Source organism: Calonectris borealis, chromosome 4 (genome assembly GCF_964195595.1).
Source record: "Calonectris borealis chromosome 4, bCalBor7.hap1.2, whole genome shotgun sequence".
Classification (NCBI taxonomy): Eukaryota; Metazoa; Chordata; class Aves; order Procellariiformes; family Procellariidae; genus Calonectris; species Calonectris borealis.
The window spans coordinates 330,524-344,343 of record NC_134315.1 but is presented as its reverse complement, the minus strand read 5'-3'; the positions used below and the strand labels follow the sequence as shown (position 1 = coordinate 344,343).

Below are 13,820 nucleotides of genomic sequence, written 5' to 3'. Positions count from 1 at the left end.
GGAACCGTAGTCACACCGGGGGCTCCGGTACCCTCGGCCCCCGACCCCCGGCCCGGGACGCCGGGCTTCGGCAGCGGCCCCTGGGCTGAAGCCCGGCGTCCCGGGCGGGGGGTCGGGAGCCGGGCAGAGCCCACCCCACGGGGCACCGGGGCCGGTTGGAGCGTGCTGCGGGCAGGAGCGGGTGCTGTGGGTGCTGGAGCCCCCCGGGGTGCCCGGGTCCGCTCGCAGCCGGGGCCAGGGATGGACGCAGGGATGGAGACAGACACGGGGACCGCGGCTCGGCGCTTTATTGCCGCCGCTCGCCGTCAGGCCTCGGGGTTGTTGCCAATGCAGGGTAAGCCGGGCACGCGCCAACGCCGGGCCCGGTGCAGCCGCAGCGACAGCCACTGCTGCTGGCTGCCCGACAGGTAGGATTCGGGGACGCCGCTCCGCAGCCGCGTCGGCACCTCAGCACCAGGGGCGGATGGCGGGGTCCCCGCCGCTGCCGCCGGTGCCTCCAGGGTCTCCAGGCCATGCAGGCTGCCCGTGCCCGGCTCCTGCGCGTGGGCACCGTTGTCTGAGCCTGACCGGGGAGAGGAGACGGGAGTCGGGGGGGGGGCGAGGGCCCCTCCGTGCCGGGGATCCCGGAGCCTCACGCCAGCGCTCCCCAAGACCAGCACCGCCGTCTGATGGCCGCAGCCCGTGGGGCAGCTGACCCCAGCGCGGCAGCCGGGGGCTGTCCCCGTCCCGTCCCCCCCCTCACTCACAGCAGTGGCGCAGGGAGTGCCAGGGGCGGGGGGGCACACCGGCCGCCCCGCCGGGCTGCTGCAGGAGGCAGAGGATGGCCCCGTCCATCTGCTGGAAGATGCGCAGGGAGAGCAGGGACTGCCGGGTCTCGGGGGCCAGCCCGTAGCGCTCCGAGCCCACCAGCTCCCGCACCAGCTCGAAGTCCTGCCGCAGCTGCAAGGCTCCCTGCAGGCTGGGGGGCACCGGCGGCGCTCAGCCCGGCCGCCCCGGCACTGCCCACGCCGGCCCGGCCCCGCCGCCGCCGCCCGCTACCTGAACTTGATCCTCTGGGCCAGGATGTGGTCCATCCAGGCCTCCAGGAAGGCCGTGGTCACCCGGGCCAGGGCGGGTGCCTGGGCGTCGCGGGGCAGGAGCTGGGCGCCCTGCAGCACCTGGCCCAGCACCGCCTGCGCCGCCGCCGCCGCGTACGCGCTGGGGGAGCTGGGCAGGTCTGCGGGGAGGACACACACACACACTCTCAGGCCTGCCCGCGGCCCTGCCCGCGGCCCTGCCCGGCACCGAGGCACCCCTACCCACCCGCGCGGAGGCCGACCCTCCAGTGCTTGCCCAGTGGCATGGTCTGGTCGAAGATCTCCGCCGACATCCGCTTGCAGTTGGTGGAGAACATCTTCAGCACGTCCCCCGAGAAGAGCTGGGGGGCGGAGCGGGGGGAGCCGCAGTGGCACGGCAGGCCCACGGCACCCTGCGGCTCCCCCGGCCGTGCCCAGCTGCAGCAGAACCACTGGGCCCCCCCGGCACGGCACGGCAGGGCTCCAGCCGGCTCCCGGACGTCCCGCCTGCCGCGGTCAGGCCGTACCTGGATGCTGGCAGCCATGGAGCAAATCTCCTGGCACAGCTGGCGCTCCCGGTGGGATAGCGGGGCGGGGGGCAGCGGCGGGGGGCTGTCCCCGGGCTCCGGGAAGGTCTCGCTCACCAGCACCACCAGCCTGTCTGTCTCCATCTTCAGCAGCTGGAGGGAAGGGAGGTGAGAGGAATCCTGCCCAGCGGCCAGCCCCACAGCCAGCCCCGGTCCCACAGCCCCACAGCCAGCCCCACAGCCGGTCCCACAGCCGGTCCCACAGCCAACCCCCAGCCCCACAGCCAGCCCCACAGCCAGCCCTGGTCCCCCAGCCCCACAGCCAACCCCCAGCCCCACAGCCAGCCCCACAGCCAGCCCTGGTCCCCCAGCCCCACAGCCAACCCCCAGCCCCACAGCCAGCCCCACAGCCAGCCCCGGTCCCCCAGCCCCACAGCCAGCCCCACAGCTGACCCCCTGGGGCAGGGCCCAGCCCCACACACGGTCCCTGTCCCCCGCGTACCTGCAGGTCCCCCTGGGTGACGAGCAGGAACTGGGGCAGGGCCCAGGCCGCCAGGTACCGGCAGGCTCTGCCCACCAGCCAGGAGCAGGCAGCCTGCGCCGTGGCCAGGCAGCGGCCCAGCACCTGCAGGCGCAGGCAGGGCGAGCCGGGGGGGCGGCCTGGGGGAGGCAGGGGACGTGGGTGGCACAGGGGCCGTGGGGGGAGCGGCACCCGGCGGGGGGGTCAGCCCGGAGGGGACCCCCGGGATGCCCGTCCCCGTCCCCCGAGGCCCCACTCACCGGGCAGGCAGGCAGGCAGGGGCCGCAGGCAGCGCAGGGCGAAGGCCAGGGCTGGGTAGAGCCGCTGCAGGCGCCGCGCTGTCCTGCTCCGCACCGGCCCTGCCGCCGGCACCGGCTCCCCCGAGCACTTGTCGGACAGACCCGAGCCCAGGGCGCGGGCGAAGTCTGCGAGGGGCACCGGTCAGCAGCCCTGCACCGGGCTCCTGCCGGCACCCCCTGCCCCAGGCCCTGTCCCCAAGCCCCGTCCCCCAGCCCCGTCCCCAGGTCCCGTCCCCAAGCCCTGTCCCCTGGCCCCGGCCCCTGGCCCCGGCCCCAAGCCCCGGCCCCAGGTCCCGTCCCCAAGCCCCGTACCCCGTCCCCGTCCCCAGGTCCCGTCCCCTGGCCCCGTCCCCCGGCCCCGTCCCCCGGCCCCGTCCCCCGGCCCCGTCCCCCGGCCCCGTACCTCTCTCCCAGCTCTGGAGGACGTCCCGGCAGAGCAGGCGCAGGCAGAGCTGCCCCAGCTCCTCCTCGCACTCCCGGGGGACGCGGGCTGCGGGGGGACGGGGCGTGAGGGCCAGCGCACCCCGCGGCAGCACCGGAGGGATCCCGGGGAGCCGCTCCTCGGTGCCGCCACCCCGCCGCCCCCCGCCCCGGCCCCCACCTACCCTGGGCGAGAGCGTGGCTCAGCTCCCGCGCAGCGGCCGCAGCCCTGCCCGCCCCGCAGCGCGGCAGCCCCAGGCGGTGCCCCAGCGCAGCACTGGTGGCCTCCCAGAAGAGCGGGCGGTACTGGGCGTGCAGGGCCTCGGCCGCCGGCGCGCGGGAGTCGTCCAGCCACCGCACCGACTTCCAGCTGGGAGAGCTCGGCCCGGTGGCCGTGCCCGGGCTGGCCGCCAGCGGCTCCAGGGGCTCGGGGCTCTCTGCCACCGGCACCGGCTTCTCCTGCTTGGGCCCGCAGAGGACGTGGTGCCAGAGGCTGTCAGCGGAGGCCACCAGCCCCCCCAGGACGAGGCCCATCAGCTCCTCGTCCTCCCTGCACAGCGCCTGCAGCTCCCCAGCGAGGCCCGGCAGATCCTCTCGTTCGGAGGGACCCGCGTCCGCCACCGTGGTGCCATGCTCCAGGGGCCAAGGCACCACGGCGTCCTCCCAGCAGACGTGTTCCGCCCCAACGGCCCCGTCCCGTGGCTGCAGGAGGGGCTGGAGCCGATCAGCCGCCAGCCGGCCCCGCTCGGCCGCCAGTATCCCCAGCACCCTGGCCACGGGGAAGGCGTGGGAGTGGTCCCCGGTGGCCCTGTGGCAGCCGGCGATGCCCAGCTCCAGGGTCAGGTCGCCCACCACCTGATTGTAGATCTCCAGGCCCTGGAAGAGGTCGGAGAGCAGCGCCGGGGCGGGGGTGACGGCAGGACCGGTCCGCGCCAGACCCCGCAGCCGCGCCTCGGCGTGGTGCTCGGCCAGCCGCGTGGCGTGCAGCGCCAGCAGCAGAAGGGCCCACCGCATGTGTGCCACCGGCTCGTGCCTGCACAGCAGCAGCGGCCGCAGCCACGGGTCGCCGTGCATCCGCCGCCGCAGCCCACTCCAGTGGCCAGCATGTGTCCGCAGCTCCCGGCAGAGCCCCTGCAGTGGCTGGGCGGCCTCCAGCTCCCCCGCCGGTGGCTCCGGCTGCTCCACTAGCGCCAGGAGCCGGCGGACGAAGTCGGAGGAAGCCTTCAGGCGGCGGCTGTAGTCGCGGGCAAGGCGGAGGTAGTGGCGGTGCTGCAGCAGGGCGTGCAGGGCAGCGCCACGCTCGGCCACGCGCGGGTGGACGGGGTGGTAGGAGAAGGCGGCGGCGCTGTCGCCGGGCTGGGGCCGCACGTGGCCCCGGAAGGTCTCGGTGCGGGGGTCCTCCCAGACGCAGAGGCAGCGGTGCAGCCCCGGGAAGCTCTGCTCCAGCGCGGCCAGGAGGGCTGGCGCCTCCTCGTCCTCGTCCCTGTCCTCGCTGTCGTAGCCACGCTCGCGGGGCCGCGGGGGCAGCAGGCGCCGCAGGCCGGGGCTGACGCAGTTGCGCAGCATGGCCTCCGCCTTCTGCAGGGAGCGGGCCAGGCCCCCCAGGGAGCTGCTGCCTGCGGGGGCAGGGACCCTCGGTGTGGGGCGACGCAGGGGGCAGTCCCTGCCTGCGGCCACCCCGGCGCCCGGGGGGACGGTGGGACAGCCACACCGCTCTGCAGCCGCCCCGGCCCTGCCAGCGCCGGTGCTGAGACCCGCAGCCGCCGCGGGCACCCGGCAGGGTGGGCTGCCAGCACCGGGCCCCGCGGGGGGTAAGGCCCTCGGGCGGGCTCTGCCCCCCCAGGCTTGGCCAGGGCCACTCACCTGGCTCGGCGGGTTCCCCGCGGGCAGCCCCATACCCCGGGGCGGGCAGGGCCGGGCGGGCCGTCAGGAGGAGGAGGATGAGGCCGCTCAGACCGGCGCCATCGCCTTCACCCACCTGCGAGGGGCCGCGGAGGGGTCAGGGCCCCCCACCGGGGCAGGGGCGGGGCTACCGGCGAAGGGGCGGGGTTAGCGGGAGGGAGGCGTGGCCCGGGGAAAGCTGCCCCCGCCCCTCGCTGCTGGCAACCGCGCAGTGGCCACGCCGAGGCCACGCCCCCGCCAGACCACGCCCCCTCCTCGGCGCCGAGGGGGGGGCCGTTGTCAAGGAGACGCCGAGAGCGGCCTCGGGCTCGGTGCCGCTGCCCGGGCCCGAGGCCCAGCCCGTGTACCCGGGTTGAGGACGGCGGGGCCGTCTCCCGGGGGTCCCCTCGTCCGATCGGGGCCTCACCTGCGGGCAGGGCTCCCCGCCGCGACGCTCAGGGCCGCCGTCCTCCATGCTGGGCCATCCCCGGGGGCGGCGGGAGGAAATAGGCTTAGGCCGCGCCCGCGCTAATCCGGAGGAACGGGCAGGGCTGACCCGCTGGGAGGGCAGCGCCGCAGTGCCCGGTGGAGGGGAGGTCCTGGGCAGCGGGAGGCGGCCGGGCCCGCGGCTTGACGGGATGCGGGGACGGCGGGAGCGGACGCGGAGCCCCGGTCCCGCTCGGTGCGGGCCTTGCGGGCCGCCGTCCTGCCCGCACCCAACATGGCGGCCGGGCAGCCTCGGCCGGCGCCGCGCCCCACTTCCGGTCCCCGCCGTGCCCCACTTCCGGTCCGCGCCGTGCCCCACTTCCGGCGCGTCCGGTGGCGGCGGCGGCCTGGGGCGATGCGGGGGGCGGGCGGGGCGCGGGACCCGGCCGGGCCGGGCCTGGGCGCCTCCAGGTTCGGGGCTGCCCCCGCCGCCTGCCCCTGGGGCTGCGTGCTCGGCCCCGGCGGCTGGAGCGGCGGTACGGGAGCCGGGGAGCGGGACCGGGGGGTTCCGGGGGGGGTCCCCGGGCAGGGCCCCCGGGCAGGGCCGGGGGGTCCCGGGGCGGCTGGGCCGGGGTCCCGCAGCGACGGGAGCCGCGCTGTGGGCCGGCCCGCCGGGGCTGGGGGCCGCCGCTGTGTTTCGGGTTCGTTCCCGACGGCTCAGGGCTGGCTCCGCCCCCCGCAGCGCCCGTCTGTCCCCGGCACTGCCAGCTCGGCGCCGCCGAGAACGAGCGCAGCCGGCGGCAGGTACGTGGGGGCCCGGGGGCGGCGGGGGCTGGGCCGAGGGCTGGCTCCCGCGGGCGGCTGGGGCCGCCTCCCCCGGCCCGGTCCCGCCGCTCCAGCTCCCGGTGTCGCCGCAGGCCGCCTCCCGCCCGGAGAACCGCAGCGCCATGGGGGAAGCGTCCGGGCCCCGGGACGCCTTCGGCCGCGGTGAGTCGGGAGGAGTCGCCGGGATGGGGGGGCTCAGCCGGGCGTCCCGGCGCTCGGGAGCTGCCGCTGACGGCCCCGGTTCTCCCTGCCCAGCCTGGGACTGCCCCGGCTGGCTGGAGGAGTCCAGCGAGGAGGAGGTGGAGGATGAAGAGGAGGAGGGGGAGTGGCTCGGCTTCAACCAGTACTGGGACGTTCCCAGTGAGAACCGCGACGTCCCCTACAACTTCTGCGGGTTCAAGAAGTCCTTCTTGTGCGAGGAGCCCCTGCCCGCTCGCTCCCCCCCGAGCGCTCTCGACCTGAAGCTGCGCAGGCTGCCCGCGCCCTGGAGGCACCAGCTTACGGCCGAGGTGAGGAGCACCCTCCCTGCCCGCAGGCGGCCGGTCTGCAGCCCAGTGCTGCTCCCCTCGGCCGTGTCACGTCTTCCAGTCCCTCTTGTCCTCCCGCCTCCTTGGGGACTGCCGTTGGCGTGCCTGGGGCCGTCGCGCTCTTCTGGGCGCTCACAGCGTCGCTCCCTCAGGAAGCGGAGAGGAACGCGCGGGAGCTGGTGGCGGAGGAGGAGCGGATGAAGAAGAAGGCGGAGAAGAAGAAACTGAAAAAGAAGGTGGGTGCGCCCTGGGGGGAGGTCGCCCTGCCAGCCCGCAGCGTGCGGGCAGCTGCCGGCGTTTCCTTTCCTCCTGAGCCTTGCTGTTACTCTGGGGGGGAAGCGCGTCTCAGGGGGCAGCCTGGAGCTTGCTCCCACCCCCCAGCAGCGCCGAGGCAGAGCTGCGGTGTGGGGCCGGGTGGGGGTCTGCGCTGCTCTGTCTGGCACCCACTCACGGCACTCTGTGGTTTCCAGAAGCAGAAAGACCGGAAGAAACAAGAAAAATTGGACCAAGAGCTGAAAAACAAGCGTGAGACCAAGTCGGTGAGCAACTGCGCCGGCTCCTTGCCCCGGCCTGGCTGTGGGTGCTGCGGTGGCCGGGCCAGGCCGCCTTCGGGGGTCCTCTGAGTCTCCATGCCGCCTTCGGGCGTGCTGTGAGTCTCCGAAGGGGGGACGCTGTGGCTGCGAGAGCTGCCTGGGGCTGTGGGGAGAGGGACGGGCAGGCAGAGCCCTGGTGCCCCGGCTGCTGTCTCACTCCTGCCTTCTTCCAGAGCACCTCGTCCCTGAGTGGTGCTGTGGGCGCTGGGCACCCCCAAAACAGCAATCCTGAGGAGGGGGAGGGCTGGCCGGGCCCCAGCCCCTCCCTGTGCCTTGGGGACAGCGCAGCCTCCTCGGGAGAGGAGGGAGAAGGCCGGTCGGCCAGAGCAGAGGAGATGGAGGTGGGTGCTCCTAGCGTGGGTGCCAGCCTGGCGCGGGGTCTGCCCCGCGGACGGGCCTGGGGCTCTGCCCGCCTCGCCCACCCTGCCTCTCCCAGGATGAGCTGGACTTGAGCTGCACCTTCATCTTCAAAGCCCGGCAGAAAGCGGGCGTGAGGCTGCCGGCGCCTGGGAAGAAGCCGGCCAGGACGGGTGACACAGAGCCAGGCAAGAGGGTGCCGGGGAAGGTGAGTTGGAGCCCATGGGGCTCCGGGGAGGGAGCTGCCGGCCCCACAGGCGCCCGAGCCCTCGCTGCCCTGCCTGCCCGCCCCGCAGGCGCCCGAGCCCGAGCCCGAGCCCCTGGACACGAGCGTGGTGGAGCAGAGCCTGGTTCTCGCAGGTCAGTGCCTCGGGCCCCCCGGGCAGCAAGAGAAGAGGGTGGGTGCGCGGGGGCTCTGCGCTGCTGCTTCCCGGCTCCATGGGTGGTGCTGCGGGGTTGTGCCGGGGCTCTGCGCCAGCACTGCTCTTCGCAGGCCGGTGTGGCCCTGGGCTGTCCCCGAGGCGCCATTCCCTCGCGGCTGGGTGACAGCGGAGCCGCTGTCTCCTCCGCGGCCACGCTCTCCTCTGCTCGTCCCCAGCAGACGCCCCTGTCCCCACTGTGGGCGGGGGGCGCAGCTCTGCTCCCCGGCCGGGCTGGGGGGTCGGCAGCAGGCGATGCTCTCCCCACAGGCCGCGGCAACGAGGCTGCCCAGAAGGGCCGCTACGCCGAGGCGGTGCAGGCCTTCACGGAGGCCGTGAAGCTGAACCCCAGGGAGCACCGGTGAGCGACGGGGGCCGGGGAGCGGCGTTCCCCGGGGGCTGCGGGTTCTGGGCAGCAGCGACCCTGCTCTCCCCGCAGGCTCTTCGGGAACCGCTCCTACTGCTACGAGAAGCTTCGGTGCTACGAGGAGGCACTCAGGGACGCGCAGGTGTCGCTGGGGCTCCAGCCCGGGTGGCCTAAAGGCTTCTTCCGCAAGGGCAAGGCGCTGCGGGGTCTGGAGGTACCGGGGCTGGGTGTGGGGGCTGCAGGGTGCTAGTGGGGCTGGGCGGGGGGCTGTGCGGTGCCGGGGCTGGGTGGGGGGCTGCAGGGTGCTAGTGGGGCTGGGCGGGGGGCTGTGGGGTGCCGGGGCTGGGTGGGGGGCTGCAGGGTGCTGGGGCTCATTGTGGGGCTGGAGGTACTGGGGCTGCGTGGGGGGCTGCAGGGTGCCGGGGCGGGAGGGCTGGGCAGGGGACTGGGGGGTGGCTGGGGGGCTGTGGGGTGCCAGTGGGGCTGGGTGGGGGGCCACAGGGTGCCAGTGGGGCCGAGCAGAGCCCTGCATGGGGTGGACTGGGGGCTAGGGGCCGAGGGTGGCCGGGTGGGGGGGCCGGCGCGGGCAGCAGGAGCTCAGCCCCTCTCCGCCGGGCCCCAGCGCTACGCCGAGGCCGCCAGGACGTTCGAGGAGCTGCTGCGCCTGGATGGTGCCAACGCCGACGCGGCCGCCCAGCTGGAGGCCTGCCGGGCTCTGCTGCGGGTGAGGCCCCAGCCCCGGCCCCAGCCCCGCCATCCCCGGCTGCCGCCCCGTGGGGCCTGACCTCCTCTCCCCCCGCAGCAGAGCAGCCCCCACGGCCAGACTGGCCCGGGGAGGGTCCCCGTGTCCCCGTCCCTGCTGGAGGCTGGGGAGCCGCCGCTGCCTCCCTCCGGTAAGGGACCTCAGCACCGGTGGCGGTTTTGCTTCGGAGCCGTTGGCAGATCTGGAGGACGCAGGGGACCTGGAGGGGGTCTCGGGGCTGGAGGGGGTCTCGGGGGGATGCCGGGGCTGGGGCTGGCCCGCAGTGGTTGCCAGTCCGTGGAGCCAGCTGAGCCCGTCCCTGCCTGTCAGCAGGGGAGTGGGCGAGCGGGAGCTGCCGGGACACGGACACAAGCGGCTTCGTGACCGTCGTGAGCTCCCGGAGCCAGGCGAAGGGCCAGGGCCGGGCCGCGGCCAGCAGCCAGCAGACGCTGCCTCCGACCCATCCCGCCAGGTAGAGGGTCCCCGTCTGGGACAGTGACTGGTGCTTACTGGGGGCGGTGGGCAGGAGCTCCCATGGAGCTGGCAGTGCTGGGGGGTCCTCGGGCTGTGGGATGGAGCTGGCTGCCGGTGACGCTGGTGTGGTTTGGCAGGGACTGCTATCCCCTCTGGGTGGGGAACGTCACCGCCAGGATCAGCGAGAAGGTGCTGCACAGTTTGTTCAGCCGGTGAGCGTGTCTCCGTGCTGAGCCCCCGCAGCCCCCCGGCCCTCGCTGTCTGTCCTGCCCTGCGTCACCATCCCAGTGCCAAGACCCCGTGCCCGTCCCCGTTCCCTGGCGCTCCTGGCCCGGGGAGCAAACCCTGCGAGGGAGGCACAGGGGGTCCCTAACACCCCACCCCGCAGGTTTGGGGAGATCCGCTTCATCCGGATGCTGCCGGAGCGACGCTGCGCCTTCATCAACTACAGGCAGAAGAAGGCGGCGGAAACGGCCTACGCGGCCATGCGGGTGAGCCGGGGCGGCACCGCGCCGTGGGCCACAGGGGTGCCTGTCCTGGGCTCGCCCCCTCCTGCCCTCTCGTCCCCGCCCCGGCGGGGGCCGCGCTGCCAGCTCAGCTCCCCCCCTGCCCCTCTGCCCCCAGGACGCCGAGGTGGAGGGAAGCAGGCTGGTGCTGCAGCTCAAGCACCCCTCCCACGCCACCCCGTCCCCCGGGGTGGCACCCAGAGCCCTGCAGTGAGGTGGGTACCCCCTCCGGGGGGCTGCTGTAGCCAGGGGGTCTCCTCAGCTTAATGGCAGCAGAACTGGACCCTGCGTGGCGCGGTGTTGCCGTCCTGCACCGCTGACATGCCGCGGAGGAGCTGGGCCCTCGGCGCTGCCGCGTCCCTGCCTGCTGCCCCGACGGACGGCTGCGGTGGGACGGCGCGGCTCCCTGCCCGTCCCGGGAGCCGGCACGTCGCCCGCGGTGCAGAGCCCTCCTGGCACGGAGCCGTGGAGCCATCGGCCGCTGTGGACGTTTGTCCCCAGGCCCCCGACTGGAGGAGCGGGCACGGCCGCGGCCGTGTGGGGGCCCTGCCTGGGCCTGGGGCTGCCCCCCCGGGGGGCCGGGGCCTGAGCGGTGGCCCCTGGCCCCACACCGGGCTCTGCTGCCCTGCCAGGGAGGAGCCGGGGCACCCGCTGGGCAGGGGGGCTGCCCGGGGGGGCTGGCAGCGCCGTGGCTCCGGGGGGCTGAGCCGGGGCCTGCCCTCGCCTGCCCGTGCCTTTTACCTCTGCAGGCAGTGGGACCCGTCCCCCTCCTGCCGCCTCTGTGGGTGGGGGTCCGTCCCCCACCGGTGCCTTGCAGGGCTGCCCCTGCCACGGGGGGCTGTGCTGCTGCCCCCCGCGAGCCCCGGCCCTGCCCCGGGCGCAGGGTTTGCCTGCCCGGGGCCCCGGGGGTCCGGCCTGCCCGGGACCCCGGGGGGCAGGAGGCCGCGGGGGTCAGTGCCCACGCCGGAGCTCCCGCTGCCGGGGGGAGCCGTTACCTGCGGCTTCTCAGGGATTTTGTATTTGAACCGATTTGGGGTTCTTAATAAAACTGAGCGCCAGCAGTGGCCGTCTGTCCGTCCGTCCTTCCCTCCGGCCCCGCCGCCTCCCGCTGCCGGTGAAGCTGCTCCCCCGCGGGGCAGGGCGGAGGGGCAGCCGCTCCTTTCGCCCCGCGTCCCCCGGCCTTTCACCGGAAAACTCCCCCGGGAGCTCGGGGCTGCGACTGCGCTGCGGCCCGCGGCTCCCACCGGCACCGGCCCCGCGCAGCCCCACCGGCGGCCAGCAGGGGGCGGGCTCGGCCCGCGCGGCGGCGGCTCCGGGGGCCCGATCTGGCCCGGTGCTGGGCGGCGGCCCCGGCATGGCCCCCCCCGCCCGGACACGGCTCCCCGCGGTGCTCCGGGGCATCCCCGGGCGCGGGTACCGGAGCCCCAGCAACTCCCGGTGCGGGCCCCCCGGGACACGTCCCCCCTCCGCCCCCTGAGCCCTCCGCACCGGCCCACCCTCCCTACGGGGCCGCACCGGCCGGTGCACGGGCTGCGGGGCCGGCGCCCGGGCTGCGGGGCTGGGCCAGCCCCGAGGCAGCGGTGATGGCCGCGCCGCGTCCCTCCTGCCGCCCTGTGCCGGGCCCCGGGGGGGGCAGAGCCCGGCGCCCCCTCTCTCCCGCCGGCCCGCGGTGCCCGGGGTCCCGGCAGCGGCGGGGGCTGGCGGGGGGCAGAAGCCGTGCGAGCCCCGGGCCCCCGCCCCGCTGTACTGTCGTTTGCAGGTGACGGGAGTGGCAGGGAGGGGACAGGCAGGCCATCAGGGAGAATTTGATTAATATGCAAATAGGCAACAGGGAGAAGGAGCGCGGGAGACAGCGAGTAATTAATCACTAGTTAAAAGAAATTAATACCAACAGCAGAGGTTGTCAGGAAACAGCAGTCGAGTTAATCATCCAGAAAATTGGAAGAGGAAAAAGACGGGCGGGCGTGGGGAGGGGAGAAGCGGGGGGCTGAGCCGACAGCCCCCGGCAGCAGCGCCCGCCGCCGCGGGAGCCGCCCCGACGCCCCGGGGACGGGCACGGCCTGCCCTTGGGCTCGGCAGGTCGCGGCCCCGAGGCCGCTGAGCCGGCGCGAAGCCGGTTCCCTCCGGGCAGGGGTGGGTCCCGGGGGAACCGCGGCAAGTGCTGGCCGGGGGGACACGAGGCCACAGTGGGTGCTGGGCAGGTGCTCCCGCCGTGGGTGCTCCCGCCGTGGGTGCTCCTGCTGTGGGTGCTCACACGCCTGCACGCCGTGCGTCGCAGCCCCGGGGACGGCTCCCTGCTCAGGCCGCGTGCTCGGCTGCCCGTGCCCGTGATGGGACACGTGTGCGCTGCTGTGTGCACCGCCAGCAGCCTGTGCCTGGTCACGGCACGGCGGCAGCTCCGGGTCCCCGTGCTGTGGCACGTGCGCACTGGGTGCACAGCTCTGCTCCTGTGTGTGCGTGTCCTGGTGTCTGTCCACATGCACGTGTCTGCGTGTCCCCTACACTGTGCCCGTGCCGGCGGTGTGGGTGGGCTGGCCGTGCCAACGGCGGTCTCGGGGGGCCAGTGGGCCTCGCAGTGTGGCCACGCAGAGCGGTGGGAACTGGCAGGGCGCAGGGCTGGCGGTGGCAGCGTGCCTGGTGTCTGCACCGTCTCCTGCAGCAAAACCTCCCACGGGGCGGCCGGGGGCAATGCCAGACGCTGCCCGGCCTGGCTGACGCCTCCGCCCGTGATTAGCTGTCCCGGGGGAGGCTGGCACAGGGGGCTGGCACGGGGCAGGAGGGGGCGGTGGAGCTGGGGCTGGGGGTGCAGTGGCCCAGAGGCCATGGTGAGGGTACCGCATGGGGGAACTCAGGATGGAGGCACCTGGAGGTGCCAGGACCAGCTCGCACTGTGGGGACTGGACAAGTCCCGGGGGTCTGAGCCCCCTCCTCCGAGCCAGCTTGCCCATCCCTGCCCCACGCTGCCCCGGCTGCCCACGTGGCCTGTGGGGTGCAGGGGTGCGGGGCTGGACCAGGGCCGAGGGGTCCTGACTGCGCACGAGCAGGCTGGGGGGAGAGGGGTCTGGCGGGGCCGGGTTGGGGCCCGGCTGCCTGGCTCCGAGTACGGCGGTGGGGGCCGAGGCGGCAGCGCGGGGCGGAGGTGTGATCCTGCCAGCTGTTCCCTCGCATCAGCCTGATGGAAACGAGCCGGAGCCGTGAGCTCATCTCCGGGGCTGGCCCCCGCCGCCCCCGCTGCCCCCACGCAGGCATGCGCACGCCTGGGGACACACGCATGTACAGCGCTCACGCGTGTGCGTGTATGCAGGCGTGCCCGTCTGCACGTGTGTGTATGTGTGTGTGCTGCTGGTACGCGCTGCCGGGGCCGGGAGGGTGCTCCTGGGTGCAGCCAGGCCGGCAGCCCCTTGCTCAGCTCCGCCACAGGGACAGCGGCCATCGCCCGGCCCTGCCTCCTGCCAGGATCAGGCTGCGGGGTGACACAGCTGCAGGGTGACACAGCTGCAGGGTGACACGGCTGCAGGGTGACATGGCTGCAGGGTGACACGGCTGTGGGGTGACATGTCTGTGGGGTGACGCAGTTGCGGGGTGACACGGCTGCAGGGCCAGCAGACACCGTCGCCTGCAGCGCAGGCATTTCTTTATCCTGCTGCCATGGCCGGGCTGCGCAGGCGTCGGGGGCTGCCGGGGTCAATGGGGAGCTGCGGGGGCTAAACCTTCCCTTTGGGGTCAGCCAGGGAGGGGCGAGGGGTCACAGCGCGGGGGCTGTGATGCTGTGTGCAAACCCCACTGCTGGGTGTGCAGCCCCCTGGGGAGCGGGGGGGTGCCGGGCTGGGGGCTCCTGAGCTGGGGGGAACTGGGTGGGGGCTCCTGAGCCCCGGGGGTGCC

At 74.9% G+C, this 13,820-nt stretch overlaps 2 protein-coding genes across 15 annotated transcripts; one reads left to right on the top strand and one right to left on the bottom strand.

Annotated features, from left to right (window-relative positions):
• Positions 1-264: 264 nt before the first annotated feature.
• CCDC142 (coiled-coil domain containing 142) lies at positions 265-5,453 on the bottom strand. Of its 9 annotated transcripts, XM_075148250.1 has the most exons (11): positions 5,130-5,453; positions 4,685-4,799; positions 3,007-4,437; positions 2,805-2,891; positions 2,363-2,527; positions 2,085-2,242; positions 1,583-1,735; positions 1,303-1,417; positions 1,039-1,216; positions 747-958; positions 265-562 (listed from the first exon to the last, which is right to left on the bottom strand). In XM_075148250.1, exons 1-11 carry the CDS (start codon positions 5,175-5,177, stop codon positions 306-308), a joined length of 2,919 nt encoding a protein of 972 aa, XP_075004351.1. In that variant the 5' UTR covers positions 5,178-5,453; the 3' UTR covers positions 265-305. The 9 variants fall into 9 exon arrangements, with proteins under 9 accessions (XP_075004351.1, XP_075004354.1, XP_075004357.1 ...); XM_075148253.1 differs by lacking the exon at positions 1,039-1,216; XM_075148256.1 differs by lacking the exon at positions 2,085-2,242.
• A 65-nt stretch (positions 5,454-5,518) lies between these two features.
• TTC31 (tetratricopeptide repeat domain 31) lies at positions 5,519-11,002 on the top strand. Of its 6 annotated transcripts, XM_075148248.1 has the most exons (17): positions 5,519-5,664; positions 5,871-5,932; positions 6,046-6,115; positions 6,209-6,462; positions 6,633-6,716; positions 6,951-7,019; positions 7,247-7,414; positions 7,510-7,638; positions 7,727-7,790; positions 8,120-8,210; positions 8,289-8,430; positions 8,839-8,940; positions 9,019-9,109; positions 9,289-9,430; positions 9,570-9,644; positions 9,821-9,923; positions 10,057-11,002. In XM_075148248.1, the coding sequence occupies exons 1-17, from the start codon at positions 5,544-5,546 to the stop codon at positions 10,150-10,152; spliced, it is 1,863 nt and encodes a 620-aa protein (XP_075004349.1). In that variant the 5' UTR covers positions 5,519-5,543; the 3' UTR covers positions 10,153-11,002. The 6 variants fall into 6 exon arrangements, with proteins under 6 accessions (XP_075004349.1, XP_075004347.1, XP_075004346.1 ...); XM_075148246.1 differs by having other exon boundaries at positions 9,022-9,109; positions 9,292-9,430; positions 9,821-11,002; XM_075148245.1 differs by having other exon boundaries at positions 9,022-9,109; positions 9,821-11,002.
• Positions 11,003-13,820: the final 2,818 nt, after the last annotated feature.

Bases quoted from the DNA above. Each gene is read 5' to 3' on its own strand.
- CCDC142 (XM_075148249.1), bottom strand. From the start codon at position 5,177: ATGGAGGACGGCGGCCCTGAGCGTCGCGGCGGGGAGCCCTGCCCGCAG. The intron at 2,892-3,006 runs GTAGGTGGGGGC...GTCCCCCCGCAG, and splicing joins GAGCCACGCTCTCGCCCAGG to CCCGCGTCCCCCGGGAGTGC. The intron at 1,418-1,582 runs GTACGGCCTGAC...TCCGCCCCCCAG, and splicing joins CCATGGCTGCCAGCATCCAG to CTCTTCTCGGGGGACGTGCT.
- TTC31 (XM_075148243.1), top strand. From the start codon at position 5,544: ATGCGGGGGGCGGGCGGGGCGCGGGACCCGGCCGGGCCGGGCCTGGGC. The intron at 6,717-6,950 runs GTGGGTGCGCCC...TGTGGTTTCCAG, and splicing joins AGAAGAAACTGAAAAAGAAG to AAGCAGAAAGACCGGAAGAA. The intron at 7,639-7,726 runs GTGAGTTGGAGC...CCCGCCCCGCAG, and splicing joins GCAAGAGGGTGCCGGGGAAG to GCGCCCGAGCCCGAGCCCGA.